At 43.0% G+C, this 19757-nt stretch overlaps 1 protein-coding gene across 1 annotated transcript in view; it reads right to left on the bottom strand.

Moving 5' to 3' along the window:
- Window positions 1-19647, bottom strand: part of ppm1lb (protein phosphatase, Mg2+/Mn2+ dependent, 1Lb) — a 49581-nt gene extending 29934 nt beyond the window's left edge. The window contains exon 1 of the mRNA XM_083985117.1: window positions 18706-19647. Coding sequence (XP_083841243.1) covers window positions 18706-19104 — 399 coding nt within the window. The 5' untranslated portion in view covers window positions 19105-19647. The remainder of the gene's footprint in view (window positions 1-18705) is intronic.
- Window positions 19648-19757: the final 110 nt, after the last annotated feature.

Consider the following 19757-nt stretch of genomic DNA (forward strand, 5'->3'; position numbering starts at 1 on the left):
TTTTAATAACAATGCACATACTTGCCGCGCCCACCCCCACCCTGCAACTGAACGTACTCCTCCTGCACCAACTCACAACTATACCATCTTTCACCTCTCATCAGCTGTCTCTCATTTATGATTATATGCCTATACCACTGTTTCGCACATCGAGACAGATGTTGCATTTATCATGTCAATGACAAATTGCTTCCTCCCTTGGTCTGATTAAGGTTAGGCTAAGATGTAGGGGGAAAAAAAAGAAAAGAAAAGAAAGAAGCAAATGCCACTTCATCAAGGCTGTCATAAATGCAGATACACAAGGTTATCCAAAACCAAGCCTGACCTCTGTCCTCTTGACTGTTCATTGTATCAAAAATCTGACTTTCCATTAGTGATTCAAATGCGGGCCTCCTGGATCCTGGCTCCTCTGCATTTTCGTTCATCAGAAAGAAGAAAACACACAGCGATCAATGCAATGCCTGTTTGTGTGCATGTCAATGAGCAAAACCATAAGCATTAGCTGATAAACATACAGGCATCCATAAAAAATCAATACTTATGTACTCCATGCACTGCTGTCGCTCTCATAAAGCTGGTTGACGAAAAATAATGGCTTCTGTGTACATGCCTGTGTGCGTGTATATTCCTTATGTGGGGCAATAGACCTCTATGAATCAGAAAATTGATTTGATTAGATGGACTCAGGATGTTCAGCGCATGAGGAGGAGGAGGATAAGGCTTTGTGTGACAAAGCTGTGAATATGTGACTGATACAGTAGAATAGGACACGAAACTAAACTAAGGAGAAGTAGCTTCTTTCAATGGATCTCATTCAGCATAACAAATTTGTGTGTAAACTGTGCAGATGGAAATTTACGTGGATTTCCGCATTCATCAATATTTTAGTAGCTCTAATCTTTTATCTCCACTTCACCCAAAATGACTCAACAAAAAACGACTGCAGGTTCTTATATGGTGGTGAGGGTTTCCTTATAAGGCTATTCATGGGTGCAGGGATCACGCTGTCAATTTACGATGGGTTGGGATTACGCATAAATCTCAAATCTGAGTTTCCCGCAACGTTCATGAATCCGGAGTAGGTTTTTAGGAACGTGGGCTTTTTGTGTGCAAATCCACACACCGATTTACAAACTTCTCATGAATGAGACCCAATGTGTGAGTCATGCCAGATACAAGGACAGAGACAGTGGTAGGTCCCGCATCACATCTCTGTGTGACAGCCTTGTGGGAGAACGAAGCCATCTATTCCTATACACTCTGGCACAGAGGATACTGGCTGACAGTAACAAATGTCTCTCTGAAATAAAAATCTGATCCAGGATCACTGGGCCTCCTAATGTTAGTCTTTTAACTGAACCTGAATCAATTAGTGTCTGGAAGCAACACAATAAAATTCTCATTGGCTCAGTTGCGCCACTGATCTTCATTTTCCTTTATTTATACCTACAACTTGCCTTTTTCACACAGGTCGGATTCATATGAGTGGTAAACAGGATAATGATAGATAATGAGGTGGTGATGATGACACTCTCTGCTCCATGATCACTCAAAACTGTGACACAGCCAAGTTCCCATACAACATAATGAGGACAGGATGTGTAGCCAAAGACCAAAGCCAGTGCCCATTTTCCAAAAGAATACCAAATGTTGCCCATTACAGCTCAAAACTACACTGTGGGTATTTGGGCTGGACATTTTCAATAAGTTTTACATGGAAAGTTTCCAACAACTCTGCTTCCCTTATGTTCCAGCTAATGAATTGAATCAATGCTTCTACGCTGAATAAGCTTGACCATGTGGGGTATAATTTTGGATTAAAAATGCTTCTAGTCATTTTTTGTTCGCTCTCAGTTAGCAAGCTCTTGACAGCTTGTACATTTGTTGTCGTGCCCGCCTGGTGAGCGAGGGCTACAGGCACCGTGGCAGAGCCAGCGGGCGTCAGGCCATGGATCTCCAAGGCAGCCCAGTTTCCACAGCAGGTGCAGTGCCATCATGGAGCAGACCCACTCTACTTTGGTCTGCTCACTATTTCCAGCCTTAGACACCATTGCCCCCCAAGGGGCCGCCTGCTAAGAATAGAGCCAGTATGAGCCTCTATCTTTCTGTGTACGCCGGGTTTGTGTGTTGAGTACACAATGCGCATCTATCAGGCGGTTTATGCATTGTGTACCATGCATGAACTGTACAAAAACATAGATTCAGCAACAGTGGCATCATCCAAGCATTGGTTCATCTTAAGCTTAGAGCTGACTTCACAGTTCAGCATCTCTTCCCAGTAATTTGGAGCCAGCAGATAAGGAAGCATGAATTCACCACTGTCAAGTGTGAGTCAGTCCCGCCTTTTTGGCCATTGGATGTGTAGGATTTAGTGTTTTTGAAACACAATCCATATTAGAAAGGTAGAAATGTTGGGATGTCCAGGCATTTATTTTTGTTAATCAGTCTAAACTCTATGTAAGTTCAATACTAAATTGAGTCCTCTATTTCAGATGACCCACTAACTACCCATCAAGTAGCTTGATGACGCTTGTAATTTATGCAGAAAAAGGTACCGTCTTAAGTTTCCACTAAGTCATTAAAGGTGTACAGAAAAGAAAATTGAATTTAAGCCCACTCTGGGTCATAAAATTAGTGTAATAACTCATCTATCAGACGATGTAGGCCAAACTTTGTGCAAAATTCTATTTTTGAGTAAATCCGGGATGAAAGTGTGTATTTTAGTGTAGTTTTTTTTTCGCATTGGATAATGCAGGCGCACGGATTATACGTCAGCCTGTACACGATTCACCAGCCACTGATATTGGATCCGTAATCCGTCATTCAAACGTCTGACACGCACACACACACGGAGCTCGGGCTCGCCCCAAGCTTTGAATATCCCGCCCGCTCGATAACGACCAATCAAATTCGTTTTCCTTACTCGGGTAAACTCGTGTTGCAGCTCGTGACAACTCGGCGCGACAAACAGGACAAACGGCCATTTCTGTACACCTTTAACTGCACTTATGGTAGTTGTTCATAAGAGCTGGGACTCTGCAAGATCAACCATGTTAATTGGTGTCATGGAACTGGCGTGTGAACTACTAACAGACAGTCATTCTGGGATACATGCCCACAGCCTCTCGGACAGTATACAGGGTCACAAAGGGGGTGAATCTGTCTAGACTCTTTGTTCGGCCTGTCAGGCTTGAAAGAATGAGAGGAGACTGTAAAACGATGTAGTGCTGCAGATGAACTGCCATCTTTAAAATACATTTTGATTTAGGTTATGTGTGTATCTGTGTGAATGCGTTTGCACGTGTTGGTGTGTTGTCGTGGACTCCCCTCAGGACTGGAGGCAGTAGACGCTTTAATATTTCAGAGCAGTGATAAATAAGTCAGACAGACTGCGGAGAGATAAGGTGACTCTGCGGGTAGGGGTGAGGGGTTGGGGGGGGAGGAGGAAGAGGAGGGAGACAGGGGGAGAAATGGATGTAGTGAGTGAAGGAGAAATATATGAGCGAAATAGAGCGAAAGGTCAGAGAATACATAAAGAAAGAACAAAATAAGTTAGAATTTGAGTGCATAAAGAACTTTGGGACTCAAGGAAAACTTTTCAAGATGTGTTTCATCAAAAGTACAGATATGAGGACACACTCAGAAGCAACATTATTCAATTTACTTGAATACATAAATTATACTTGGTTTTTGATGCTTTCTCTCTGAATTTATTCAACAGTAAATCATGATGACAGCCATCACAATATACTGAACAAATACTGAAGGTCAGGTCATGGTTCACAAATGAGCTTCAGTTACTTAGAAAATGACATCTCACTCTGTATGAACTGAAGAGACTCTCAGTTTGTGACATAAGAGGCTCCACTATCTCTGACCATTGTGGTTTTCAGAAAGTACACAAAATCAACAACAGCCAGAATTATTAGCGCAGCTGATGGTGAATTTACTGGCATAAAGATGTTACAGTACTACTTCAGCTACTACAGCTCAGAATTCATAATCACAGCCACGTCACCATACTAGCCTGGACACACTCAGGGTGTAATGACAGATTTTGATTTCCGAGGACAATAGAGATCATGGGAGGATCAGAGGGAGTGAAATCAGAGAGGAGATGAGGAGGTAAAGTGGGCGGGGAGGGAGCAGAAAAACAGAGACGCTCACTGTAGAGAAAGGTCAGTAGAGACAGAGAGTAAGTGTGAGAGAGAAGATGAAAAACAGAAGAAAAGTGGTGGAAAAGTATGTCATGCTTTCTCGGGGGAGGAACACCCCCACGGTGCCATGGACTTCAGTCCGACAGACTTATGATCAAAAGATGAAAAGGCTCCACTGGTACTTCAAGCACAATCTAACACACAGCAGCTTGTTGCACGGTTAGTATGTTTATCCGCTATCTGGCAACTCTTTTCTTCACACAGACTCTTTAAGCCTCTGAATCTACACACAAACTTCACTCTGGTAGTTTCCTGACGAGCAGGAGTTATGCTGCAGGCCGGGGAAATCTTCAAGCGATGGGCAAGGCGGCCCCTCTCAGCATCCATGTTTTTATCCCCATCTCCTTTGAAAGAAGTTACTTCACCGCCTTTTCCCCACCTCAACTTTAAGCTCCCTCTTCCACTATCTTCACTCATGCTTCTGTAAGCCTGTAGCAATTTTTATTTCTTGGCTGCCTTGTCAACCCCACACCCCCACGCCCCTCCTACTCGGCATCTCCCCCCCTCTAGCCTCCTCTCTCCTGCCCTGACTAAGGGGCCTCTCCATGCCATCATTTTCCTCCCCTCTCACCCTCAATAAAGCATCTCTCCTTCACCGATCAGCTGTAAGTATGGATGCCAGTTCTGCTGCTGGATAAGCTCATTAAATCAACTCAGGAAGAGGGGCAGTACACGAGCTTCTCAGGATAACAAACACTGCAGGTACTGGATGTGTAAACACCTGCTGGAGAGAAGGGAAATCTAAATATATCGAAAAGTCCAAAAGGAAACCGAAGAAGAATTAAATGAGCAGGTTACAGATGACTAAGAGAGGGAGGCTGGAAAAAAAGAAACTGAATCCATGGAGAGAACATAAAGTCCCAATCTCCCCACTGGGATTAGTGTAAATCTAATCTGCCCCGCTGTCTCTCCTACTCCTTTTAGCCTCGGCATAGAGACGCTCTCAGGAAGTGAGCAGGGACCCTAAGAGCCTTGAGCTGTTAGCATTAGCTCACATCAATGTAAGCTTTCACTGCACCACACTAATCAATTACCAACCCTGCTTATCTGCCTCTAAACTTCCCATCCACTCCAAGCCATCAACAGCCCATGACCATCAGCACACACACATGCTGCAAAGCTCTTTAAACTGAGACCCATTTACCATCAGCACAAACAAACACACGCCGCATCTGGTACGAGTTGTCCAGTTTTGGTAGTGAACTTATTGTCCATGCAAGGCTGACATTTAGTCTATACATGCTCCAATAATCATCTTTGATGCATGGCAATATGAGAACTCTGCAGACAGGGAAGGGCAAGAGAGGACCAAGCCTTTGCATGTGTACCCATTGACCATGATTCCCTCAGGGATATATACATTAATAACCATTATACAGTTTCTGCATCTTTACATACATTTGCAGTACTGACATACTGAGTATGACCAAAAGTACCTTGACATGGGGCCCACCTGCCTCGAGACTAAGGTTTGGGGCTCAAGCAACAGCATCCCACGACTTTGGACTGAGCCTGAGCATCTGTCTGTTGAATCCACTGTGGGGCGCCTTTGGCCCTGTGTTAGGTTTTGTTTGAGGCCCAAGCTTGGTTCATGGAGTTGTTGGGATTAGGTTCATCCATCAACTGCCGTCATTATTTGTGCCCCCATTTCCTCACATGTATTCATATAAACACTGTATGTATTGCATAACACTTGTAAACATCTTCAGGTTCATCCCAAGTAAATTACTTTGATGTTATTTTCTCCCCACCATTTCAAATGAGTACAGTCAGTCTACTACTGCACTTTTTTCTTTTAAGTATATCTTTTGGGCTTTTTGCCTTTTAAAGGAGTATTATCGCAAAATTCGGCCACTAGATGGAGCCAGGCGGAGCTTATCAGATATAAACAAGTGGGCAGCTGTCAGAGAGAGAGAGCAGCCTCGTTTAGTCCCCCCCCCCCGCCCCTCCTCCCTCACCAGGCCGAATGAACGTGCAATCGCGGGAAAAAGAAAACTCGCTAGTGGAAGCGGCAGCTCTACGTCGCGCACAACCACAACAACGACAACAACAACAACTGAAACGTCCTCCTCCTTAATAACGCTGAGAGGACAGCTGAAGAAAGACACAGGGACGTGGAGACAAAGTGTTCTACCAGCGATTCAGTGACTGTGAGCACCCTAACACTGCTACATTACTTACTGTTGCATATTTGTCCGGTTCGGAGGTCTGATTTGCGAGTTCCGAGTGCATTTTAACGCAGCAAGCGCCGGGCCGGCTTGGATCATAACAAAGACAAATGCTGCATTTGCCCCACGGACACTATACTGTTGGCGATTTTTTTTGTAAATTTACTTATGGCTCCCCCCGACCGATCTTTTGCATATGTCAGCTTATTTTATGCTATTACTGCTGTATTTGCGATAATGCTCCTTTAATGATACGATAGTTGAAAGAGACAGGAAATGGGGAGACAGAGAGAGGGGGAATGACATGCAACAAAGGGCCACCAGATTTGGGAGGACTGTAGCCTTTGCATATGGGGCGCCACCGCCTACTCAACCCACTGAGCTATACAGCGCCCCTATACTGCACTTTTTAAAAACAGGGCCGCTGATACGTTATTGAATTAACAATAAAGTAGGGCATCAATGTTATCCATATCAATAGTGTATCCATTTGTATAAATTACATGTTAGAATTAAATGCTGGTATAAAGTAAGATACAATTGTCCTTTTAATTAAGATGAATAAAATATTTTAGATCAACATATGCACTACTGTAAGACCCAAGCTTGGAAGGAAAGATGTGTGTGAAAGCCATTATGACAGTCAGGTCAAAGCAGGTGAACAACTTTGTTCTGATTTTCTGAATGAGGCCAACAGTATCTCCAGAGGCCTTAAACATTACGCTGTGGCAGTCAGTAGATAGCCTATCTGTGCCTGGGTTAAGTGAAGGTTTTACACTCTGCTTGGTGGTTGTGGCCCTCAGCCACTGTTGATATAGCCTACTTTGCGATTACAAAACAAAAAGGTCAGACAAATCCTGATTAGAATCAACTTTAAATCCTATTTGAAGACTAAGTTATTGCAGTTACTCTAAAACTGGGGGCTTCATCTTGGGTTTGTTGGTAAATAACTCTCAATCTACTTCTTCACCTTTCTACACCATCCTCATTCTCTCTTCAACCTCATCAGTTTTCTCCTCAGGACTAGCAACTCTAACCCTTACACAGCAGATAGCAAACAACTGAGCCTATCCAGTGTTAGATTGCCCCTCTGCCAAGCGCCCTAGAAAAAAAGACTGAACCACAGAGGAAAACAAGAAGGTTAAAAAAAACCTTGGGGTCATAAATCTCAAAAGGACCATAATCACAGTATATGGTCCAGCAAGATCCAGCAAGACCTTGGTAAACAAACAATCACACATACTCTGGCTGAGAATGTATGCTGAGATCCCTCTTCCTCCCAATTTTAATCACAAGCACAAATTAATGACATGCCGTGGAGTCCGATCCTCTCCCGTATCCCCTGAGCCTTCATTACAGTGTAAATTAAAGACAACCTGGCCCAGGATTAGTTCACCACAGTGTGTATTTGAAGCTTTGTAGCTCATAGTTCTTTCAGTGAATAAAAACCACGTGCAAATATCAAACATTTGTATCAGCTGCATTCCTCCTGTCCGGATGGATCGATGTCTGCAAGACTGTGTGTGTGCAGCACATGTGTGCGGCAGACTGGCTCCAGCATGCTAACTTTTAACATACTCACAAACCTGGGCAGAGCCATACAGTCAGTCACAGTATGTTTGAATAGAAAACACAATCTCTGACTAAAAAAAATAAGCCATGAAATATTACATTTTTCATATGAGAGAGGCCTTTAATTTAAAAACGATCTGACTGGCCACATTCAACTTCTGGGCTTTATGGACTGATAAGAGATGGTGGCAGGCAAATACAACCAGGACGCCTGCTTCCATTTACTAGGATGCACCTGCGTTACCCACAGGCCCATCTGGCCAGTGTGAAGAGAGGAAGAGCCACAACTGTGAGCGTTAGAAAAATCAGAGGCCAGTCTCTTTGCACACACAATCACACCAATGTTGCTAACTCCAAACAGCTGCGACTCTCTACCTTCCCCTCAGCCAACATTCTTTCTTTGCTGTCCTCCACTGCCAAGACAGCGATCAGGCAAACGCCAACTGACTCATCTATTTTCTCAGTCACACACAGACAAACAAACAAACAATTGTGGCACTGGTGCCTATATACACACACATATGCTCCTGTAGTTGGCCTGAGATTGTAGATGTCATTGTGCAAGCATTCTTTCATACCAGCATTTTATATAACTGCTGGCTACATGAGCAATGTCCCCCTTTCAAAACAAAGTGTAGATTATACCGAGCAAACCCAGTCAAGTCCAACCATGTGATTAGATTTAGAGACTGCTAATCAGCTGCAGGCTAAAAACACACATAAGACTAAACAATCTAATAGTCTAGTGCTGCTGCAGGCGAGCGTCATGAATTCAGGGCCACACTTGCTTTGCAATGTCTAGAATCGGCTTTTAAACCTACACTTCCAACACGATCTGCATGCTCGGCATTCAAAAGAGGGAACACAACACACGGTAACTCAGTATGTTGCACCACTTGGAGCGACTGAGGGTGGCGAGCAGCCGAGGCCAGTGTGCACACACAGTGGCGTCGGACAGGATGCTATAATGGGAGTGGGACAGCAGTTTGACATGGCCTCAGAGGTGGAGGTTTTGTGGCTCATTCATAATCTGCCAAGAGAGCAGGACACAGGGAGGGGAGGGGGGACATAGGTGAAAAGAGAAAACAAATTGATGGTGGGGGGTGACAAGAAGTGGTGGGGGGGGGGGGGTTTGTTAAGCAAAGAAAACAGCTTTACCATCATGTCAGCTCAAACTAGCCCTGCTGGGAGAAAAGTGGGCGATGTGGAGGAGGACAAAGAGAAGCCAAACACTACGGAGCTCAGAGTTCACAAACAACTTTCCAGACAAGACCTTCCTCCCACAAAATTCCACATACACACTGGTATGTGATGTGACGATGTGATGTGCGTGCGTGTGTAGTGAGAACAATGACCTTGTGGCCTCGGTCTGATTGAAGGTGAGTATATATTTAGTCAGGGGGTTTTAGCAGAAGAGTTTGACAGAGAGGGTGTTAAATTATTGAGCAGTCACTGCCAGCAGGGAGGGACAGCACACCGAGGCTGAAGAAGACACTCTTATCTGGCGTTACATGCTGTTGGCCAATACACACACACAGTCCTGTCCTGTCACACAAACACACACACAGGCAAACACTTATCAAACCAGTGAAGTGCATGTTTGTATTAACCTAGTGAATGTTCTTATCATTTACAGCGAGCGGAAGGTTTTAACTTGCCAAGACCCACGGAGGCAAAATAATATTATTACAGTCGGGGGATTTTTGAATGAAGCTCACATTTATTCTAAGGAAAAAGGTGAGAGTGGAAAAGAAGAGATTACAGATGTTTACTCCAGGGCTAAACATTTAGGTTGCTTGACATGCAACAGCCTCATTCATCCATTTATTTGCTGTGTCTCGCTCTGGGACTCCACTCCTCAGTCGCTCCCTGTCAGACCTCTCACTACAAGGAAAACAAACCTCACCACCAGGGACAAATTACTGAAAGGTCAGAAGACTTTCGGTAGAGCCCTCAAGCTCTCTGGTCTCCTCTCTGCTGCACAAGTATTTTCCAACAGAACATGACCTCCTGTGTGCTCTCCACTTTCTGCTTCACGTAACATCAAGGAACAGCTGAAATGCTGAGAGTCGGCTTTCACCACAGTGACAGAAATGGGTACACGAGGATATCAGTTTGGGTTTTTTTTTGTTTTTTTTTCAGATTTTGCTTATTAGATTCAGTGTTTTTCCACTGTGCTGTGAAAGTGCAGAGTAAACTGCTGGTGCTGTGAGGAATTCAGTCCTGTTCAAGGACACTACTTCTGCTGCTGCTGCTGTTAATCCAGTCTTCCTCTTCACTGTACAATCATCAAAAGTTCCTACTCAGTTATTTCATAGTTTATAGAAGGGCATTAACTGGCAAATGAAACCATATCAATGACTTGATTTCCTTATAGCTGCAAAATGTGGTCACTTGGGGGCAGTGAAAACAAGCTGGAAACACACAGCAGAAATATATTATCTGATACGCTGTATATTATTGATAAGGCAAACTTGTTGACAATCACATATCTAGCTGCTATCTTGTTCCAGGCCACTAACTAGATGGAAGTCCATTATTAACTTTCCTTTTAGCTGTGTTGCTCTCCACCAGCTCCTGGGGGAAAATTGTGCTCTTTAGCTGCTGAATACCATAGTTCACTGTGTGCCTGCTGTTTGAGTCTGCTTAGGTAGTGGACAATGAATTGTTAGAACCGTTTTGCAGAAAACAGAGACGGAAAGAGACTGTTTCCCACAGCTCCATAGCATTGTGGGAAATAGTCACACGAACATGATATAGGCTACCCTCAATATAAAATTACTTATTATTATTGAGCAGCTCTAACAGTTTCAATATTCTCCATCTACACGTATTGAGTTAATACCATTCATAAAAAAAAATGGAGTACATGCTAGATCTATTTTACAAACTGGCTGAGGGCGGTGTTTGAAGATGTGATATGCAAAAGTGTGACGCAGGTATCTGGTGCTAATAGGCCTTTGGCATTTCAGTCACACAATGAAGTAAACTCTCACTGGGAGGCCAGATAACATCCAACTGCCACACACACATACACATACACACTCGTCCTTGGTCTTCCCACAACCCCCCACACCCCTCTTCATTTGCTCTCCCTCTCTAATCCTGTAATGCCAACAGTGCAATTAGTCACATGCCAGCTCTTTCTTTCATCTCTCTTCTGAGAGGGAGCTCGGGAGGAATTCAAACTGCTTAGTATCTAAACTAACCCACCTTCCTCTTCTGGAATAATACACAAACATGCACATAAATTAATCAAAAGGCCTCAGATTCAGACACTGACCTTTCTGACTATAAAAAGTCCTTCATTTTGAAAAGACAGTGAACTATGATGAATGACTGCTTCACTCACTCTAAAATGTCCTGTGTGTTTTGCAATTTAGAAATGAACGGTGAAGGTGAAAATTAAATGTCCATTCAGCCTGAGTGTAACACGAGGATAAACAGAGAGGATCCCTCTAAAGATGGCCATCATTCCTGTGGTTTTGGCATTTTTTCCTTCTCATTTCCATCACCTCCGTCACAGACACTAAAGCTTCAGTCATTGTTTCTGGTTGTGTGTGTAATGTGCAACCAAGAGTCAAACAGTGCAGTTACAGATGGATTTTTTGTTGGGAGGGATTCACTGTAGGATTTAAAGGGGACATATTATGGAAATATCACTTTTTGAAGGCTCTTTAACATAACATGTTTGTCTTGCCTTCTTGACCCCAAAATTTGAGAATTGACAAAAAAAAAAAATCTGTAATTTGTAGGCTCCCGAGGTTGAAATCGTGGTTTTACGGACTGTTCCCTCAGTTGTTCAACTGAGCAATGATGTTAACTAGTTTTCAAATTTGCAGAATACCACCCCTACCTGGTACCAGTAGAAGGGGCAGTGGTTCATTTGCATTTAAAGGGACAGGCACTGAAACCTGAAAACATTTGAATGCACATGTCCAGCTGTTCAATGCTTCAGTGCTTATAACATAACATGCTGTTCTCTAACAAGGTGATTAACCACAAAAATCACAACAAGTGTCTGATCCATGAATCCACCACTAAATGTTCTGGTTCAATGACGGTTTGTATTGAAACAGTCTTTGTATTGAAACAGTTTTCATTGTGCTGTTCACATTTTGACACCTAACGATCCATCAACAACACCTGGACATGTCCAGGCTTCAGACGATGGGATGTTGTCAGAGGGAAGTGTTCGCTGAGCCCAGAGTGTCATTAGCAGGTTGAAGAGAGAAATAGAGACTGAAAGAGTCACAGAAAGACAGAATTGGACGTTCACGACAAGTTACTGACATGTTGACATTTTTTGTTGTGGTATACCCACCATTGTTGTTAGCTTTTGTTTCAATAAATTGTCCGTAATTCCACTAAAATGCCCTACTTTCATCATATATCACTGTAGCATGAACTTTTCCATAAATTTCAGCCGAAAGTCAAATATCCCTAACTTTCCGTGAGTAGTTTATAGGCCTACATCTGATGTGTGTATAAACTGACAGATAAATGGATGACAGTCTGGTTTCTGTACAGCAGAGCTCAGCAGTGTTTCCAAGGGCTGCTTCATAACTAGAGATCGACTAAAGCTGTTAAACCAACACTGGGGTTCAGCTGCTACAAGCCCATCGTAAATGTCCTTTAATTACATCAGGTTTCCAAGCAAGCTCTTATCTAATCAGCTTTTTAGAAGATGGTATCAAATTTCCCGACATGCTAAAGACATGAGTAGTGAATCAGATATAATGTCTGAAACTCGTTTAATCTCCCAGCAACAGCAGCCGCTTCTCTGGTTGTGTAGATGTAGCTTATTGTAGTAATTCAGTTGTGACACAGCCCTCGGGGCATGGCAGCAGTGTTACCACATGCAGATGAAGCATCACTATGACAGCCTGGTATGTTGGTGAACCAGCTCCGCTCAGCCAATTATGGGTGTAACTCTGTTTTTTCTATTCGAGTGGTATCATTCATAAAAAAAAATGCTAATGCCCTGAAGCCCAACCTGACAGTTAGGCAGGGAGGAGCAGAGTATGACAGACTCTCCACATGTCAGTAACAAACAAATAGCTCATGTTGCTGTTGTATGGATAGAGAGCCCAGAGTTATCACTTTCAAGCAGGTTACTTCCATGTGTCAGCTTAAAATCAATCTTCATTTAACAGATAAATCCCCTCACTATAGGGCAACATCTAATATGACTGAGGCGGTTGATGGATATGTTCACATTAAACACTGATTTTAAACACTTTGAAATTTGAATTTGCGTTGGTGTGTGGTGCAGAGAGATAGAGGGAGAAAAAGAGATTCACAGATGTTATCTAGAACTGACTAATTATTTATCAGCTCATTAAGTGATTGGTTCCAGTGAGGTATAGCCGAACAGTGACAGGGTCGAGGTTTTCAGTTTCTTTCTTCACTTACTATCCTTTCACCTGCTGGACCAGCTGGGTATAGTTATAGATATATGATTTTTGCTTGCTTGGAGACAGAGAGACGAGAAGCTTAATACCACTCATGTTTGTATGCAAAGTATGCAGCTAAAGCCAGGTGGAGATTAGCTTACAGTCGCATAAGGCCTGGAAGCAGCCTGCCTCTGTTTAAAGTTTAGAAATACCTCGACTGATTATATATGTCACATGTACAGTAAACACATATGATTAAATCACACGCAAAAAGAAATCTAAAAGAGATTGAAGTTTGACAATTATGAAAATAGATCTAACAAAAATAGTTAACAACTGCTGGGCAAAATATCTTCCTAAAGTCTTATTCCATTGCCAGGTTGTCAAACAAAAGAAATGCTGTTTAACCTGCTTCCATCCAACATTACAATCCATGTTCAGAGAGAGAGAGAGGGGTTACACCCTCAGAAACAAACAGTAAATTGGAAACAGCCTGCCTACAATACAGTTATGAAAAGCAGGTGCATGTGGCGTGAAGTTATGGAATGCATTACCTGAACTAAAATGGCTACAGTAAGAATGTGCCAATATTTAAAAAAAGACACAAAGACATGATGATAAATAAATACAAAATAAATACAAAAGATAGATGTATGTATGTATGTATGTGAATGCATAATATACCTATGCATGTAGGTGTGTGTAGGTGAATATACATATGTTTGTACGTCGGTATGTATGCTTTTTTTATGGATATGTAAGAAAAGGGGGGGCTATATATAAGCTGAAGCTTCCGCCCCTATCCTTTGGTTGTGACCAGAGTTTATACTCTCTAAGTAACCAATAAAAATTTCATTCATTCATTCATTCTGTGCACAGTAATAAAATATAGTTTATGAAACAATAGTTACACCTCTCTAAAACCACCAATTTTTTCTTTCATATTTCTTTTTTTGTTTTTGTTTTTGAGGGGATTAAATGAAGACATACCTACAATGTAGACAAATGGTAGATTTTGTTACTTGTTCACAGAGCCATAATAACAGTTTCTCCTTTTTTATACTAAAAACTAGCTCTTCACCTCTTGGCTCCAGTTCCACAATAAGCTAACACAACACTGATAAAGATTTCATCTACTTCTCAGCAAGAGAGCAGATAAGCATGGTTTCCTGTCTCCGTTTTAAATTGCACTTTGCCAATAATATATCATTTAAGATGCAATAAGTGTGTTTAATACATCATATAGAACTAAATATACATGACCGGTAGCGGCCATTAAGAAAACAATACCCATGAAACTGATGGTAGCATCAGTTTCATGGGTATGATTGTTTTGGGGTCAGGTCCTAGATGCAGAAAATAAAAAAATATTTCTCAAGCTAAAAAAGGCAAAATGATGGAAGAATATTACATTTCCATCAGAGCTTGCAAACATATAATGTCTCTATGCTGAAAAGTAAGTTACAGCCATTTGAAAAAATGCCAAACATTATTTCAAGCTTCTCAATTATTAAAACATATAGATTTACTTTGTCTAACATGATAATAAAATGAATACCTTTGGATTTTGCAGTGTCGGTTAGGTAAAGATGTGAACTTTGAAGATTTCCCCTCGGGTTGTAGGTAATTAGTAAAGGTATTTTCAGAATTTTCTGAGCTAGACGAAACATTTACTTGATTAACTGAGAAAATAATCATCAGATTCGTCAATAATGAAAACATTTCTTCGTTGCAGCTCTAATTTCATTTGGATCCACCAACTGTTCCCTTGGGGGTTATGATCAGTCACTGCTCTAATTAGCTGATGTGCCAATACCCCAGTATTTTAAACTTCTGCTCACTAAATTTCAGGCTTTGTCATCAGTGTTCAAGACCTGTTGATGCTGATGCAAACTCTTGAATGCTAGACAGATGTTTACACTGTGTGTGTGTGTGTATCTGTGCGTGCGTGCGTGCGTGCGTGCGTGTGTGCGTGCGTGCATGAAAATGAAAGTGACTGCTGTTGCTGTGTCCTGGGCCACATAGCATCCCTCTGTTTCAGTGTGCTCTGGTTAATATAAATCAATAAATGAATAAATAAGTAATCTAAATCCGCTAAACAGAGGAAGTTGTTTCTACAGTCTACTGTCTGGCAACCATTTCTCAAACTTCAAAAGAGGGCGTGGGAATGCAAACAGACCAAACTGTTGCCCATGGACATGCAGTGATAAAACAGCCACTCGCCTACATGGGAAAATCTGAACCTTCTCTTCTTCCTCTTCTTACGCTCACTATTGATGCTCACCCACTCATTTTCTCCTTTTTCTGTCACATATATAAACATATATCTCCTATGCACTATTTATTTCTCCAAGTCTCCAAACCAGAGGTGTGGCAGCTATAGCTGGGCTCACAGGTTAGGCCACTGGTCTCTAGAAAGAAAAGAACTCCACAGAGAGGGAGAAAAAAAAGCACAGGGGAAAAGGCCGCAGGGGAAAACAATCCAATGACCACTTTTGGTCAAAAGCTGCAGCAGTCAGCACCACAGTCTAAAATTTAATTTCCCCTAAAAGAACAGCTATCCTCTATGCCTTTGGCTGCCTATTTTTAGCATGTTATCGTTCTGCCTCTATCAGACCACAGCAGTCAAACTCTGAATGAAGACAGAGGCTGTCAGGCCCAAAACAGCATGAAGCTCTGCAGCAACCACAACTGCCTGATCAGAAAGCAAACAAAAGTAATATTTAATGTACAACAGGGGTCTTCAACATTTTTCAGGCCAATGACCTGCAAACTGATGGAGAGATGGAGCAGGGACCCCCTACTATGTATAATGTATAAAATTGTGTCTTATATTAAACTGGGCCCAGTGCCATGTATAAACATATCTTTTATCTTAACATGTGCAGGGTACAGGGTGGTCGTGCCACTGCCATTTATACTAATGCTAATATCAACAATGTCTGTCAATTGCATAATAATAATCATAGGCCTACATACAAGCTATTCAAAACTGACATTTTTATTAAAAACATAAATGTGGAAATGAAAAAAATAAAATTCTCTCATCATCCAAAATTTCCACAACCCTCCTGCAATACCTCGACCCCCTGTTTGAAGACCTCTGATGTACCAGAGGAGAGGGAAGAAACTGGGATGCTTCGTCTCTATGTGACTCTGTCACATCAGTTCTATACTGTGAGCTGAAGTCATGGTTCCAAGAAACAATGCCAGTGTTCAAGCACGACTTCATGATAGATCAGCGTTTTCATGCTCACGCCCAACTGGTCACAATCTCAAATCTTTGTCCCTTTAACTCACAACTTTTTTTAAGGGTCTCATGTTAAAAGACAATCACACCAAGGAAGCAGGAAGAGGGGAGCTATATCCAAGCCGTCAACGAGTACTTCGACCTGGGGCGGACAGTGAACCAGCAGATCAGTGATCAATGACTCACTTCAGTTATGATGCTGCACTCATATTATTGAGCTCATCTACCAGTATATGAGCCCCTGAATCACACAGATTTGAATTCATCATCTTCCCTCCAGCTATAATCTTGTTAGACCATGGGGACTATGCTGTCTGCATCCTAAAAATGTCATTCTGTCCATAGAACATGAGAAATGCATATTTTCAGCTTGATTTTAAGTTGAAAATAGACACATTGCAGTTCCTTTGCCATCTGGAAGAAAACTGTGAGTGTGGGCGAGTGTGTGTGGGGCTGTGGTAAGAAATGATGGACTCCTACGCACAGAAAGCCACTGTGGGCCCTTTCTCCACTTATCTACCAATTCTTAGTGACAAATACCCAAGGGTGGATTACCAGTTGCCTCTGCAAGGGCTTAGTGTGCCTCACCTGGTTTTTACAAACTCGTACTGAAAACTTGTTAAAGCGCATTATCAACTGAGAAGACTGGGACAAGACTGTGTCTTGGTCTTTGAAGCAAAATAGGTTGTAGACCTTTGTTATTTCAATTTTTGTAACGTATCATCTCGCATACAACAAGTCTAGGACCAGGTACCGGTAGTTAGTATTCTGCTGTGGGGGCAAGAAGCACTGGCTGCAGCTGATGTTTACCCCCCAGGAAGATCTGGTCCTGCACACTTCATAGGAGTTTAACATCATGTTAGAATTGTTTGAATTAGCCTATCTAGAAAACAAATCAGTCACTATAGACACTTTCATCTTATAAATGCCCTTTTCAAAAGTCTCAGGATGAAGTCTACAGAGTAAAACCTGCAGTCCAACTGTGATTCCAGCTTGCTCCACTTTGCTTCACTCATGGTTTTAATAAAAAAAGCAGAGCCAGGAAAAGCAGGCATAGTTATAGCCATGGCCACACAATCCTGACAAATACACTCACTTAAGGCTGACCTGGGCACTGAAGGGCCAGATCCAGCCCAGCCCACAAGATCAAAGAAGAAATGGTCTACAGCTTTTATTTTATTTTATTAAACGACCACATATCACCTGTCACACATGACTGGCATGAATACTGTTCTCAGGTCGCAGGCTCACCTGCTGAGCCCAAGAACTGAAGGATGGTGGCGTGAAAGACTCCAACAACTTGAGACGCCGCTTGCAAGTACTTCTTTGGACAAACCTTCATGCAATGAAGGACATTAATTCTAAAGCTATTGTAAATTACAGAACATGAGTAACTGTCACTCAAGAGTCCTTGCCAAAGATGCAAACAGGAGTACAGAATAGGTTGCGTACAATCAACATGTTTGTTCTGTGTGTAGAGGACTGTGCAACAGGAGATTTATCAACAATGGATTTATCAGTTGATTTTTGTTTTTGGCACTGAGAATCCGCAGCGGATTACCAAAAAGAAAAGAAAAAAAAGACTAATATTCTCATTTAAAAATAGCAATATACATAGGCTACAGATCAAATCAGGGTAAGTTGTACTGGCTTGGATTTAGATTTTTGGATATTTTTGTTTGCCAACAGTTATAGTCAAAGTTAAAACAGGAATGCAGATGGGATGTTTCTGTGACTGCAATGACTGCATCCAAGACTCCTACACATTGTTCATAAGATGCTGCTTCAAATGATTGGTAATAAATGCTGAAGAATGCGAAGAGCATAGGCCTACATGCTTTTCCATCTTAGTTGTAAAATTGAGGTACAGAGTGAATGTATAGGCTACATGTACCTATAGATGCCCACCCCAGATTTAAGGCATCTTAACCAATAGCCTACTTCAGGGGCCCCGCACTAGTTTGGGGGGCCCAGGGTGCCCACTATTTTGTGTATGGGACACCCATGCAGGGAATAATGTAGACTGTAAGTGGGGAAAACACACAATAAAGGACATATAGGTGCCTTTTAGCCCACTTGCCTCGCCTCCACACTGCACTCACCTCTCCTCCGTGGCCGTCAAAGATCCCAAATATAGACGGGTGAGTCTTGTTCACCATGTCGGTGAGCACCTCGAACCGGTCCTCCATGTGGTCTCGCCGGCCTTGGATGGAGTACACGGCCACGTTGTGGCTCTTGAACTCCCAGGTCTTGGAGAACTCCGCGTCCAGGACGTCCAGCCCCCCGAACCGCTCATTCTGCATCATCTCCGCCACTTTCCCCTTGACCATCTTGACCGCATCCCGGCTGGACTTGACGATGGTCTTCACTTCGTCCGTGTGGAAGAAGTAACTCCACAGAGCCAGGCTGATGCACAGCAGGAACAAAGTCTCCGGTCTGAGCAGAAAATAACGCATGATCCGACCTAACAGAGACAGCAGGGTCATCGTATCCTCTATCATTTATTTGTTCACACGCAGGGAATCGCGGCAGGTTGTGTGTCGTGCGCCCCCGCCGCAGGTTTCAGTCCATCGTCGTCGGCGCGAGTGGCTTGGCGGCGATGTAACAGGCACATTTAACAACCGAGCGCCTCTCACCGGGGAAGCACTCCGGTTATAGCCTACTGACCTAACCGGTGTCACTTCACTGCATTGTTAACCGGACCCCACCAGTCAGGAAGGAAGGAGGTATAAGGTGTTTGCAAATAAAACAGGAGGACGCGGTGCTCCGGCGGTCGGTTCGCCCCCCCCCCCCTCCTTGACGCGCAGCAGCCCCGCAGTCAGTGAGCCGCCACCAGCCGCTGTCCGCTGAACACCGACACCCCCCCTCCACCACCCGGACGGAAAACAACGCAGGAAGCTCGTTTGGACTTCAAATTAAGCCAGTGTTGTGCAGCACTGGCTGTAGTGAAACTGTAGGCAGAGTCGCCGCTGTTCCCAGTCCTGAAAATAGCGGTCTATCTGTCTGTGTGTGTGTGTGTTGAAGCTGAAGCCCTCTGCACATTCCCAGCTGCCACACTGATTGCGACTCTCTCTCTCTCTCTCTCTCCGCTGCTGCTGCCTTTCTGAACCGTGGTGCTGCCTTCAGGTGCAGTCCGTAATGTCCCTCAAACGAC

Source organism: Trachurus trachurus, assembly GCF_905171665.1.
Source record: "Trachurus trachurus genome assembly, chromosome: 13".
Lineage (NCBI taxonomy): Eukaryota > Metazoa > Chordata > Actinopteri > Carangiformes > Carangidae > Trachurus > Trachurus trachurus.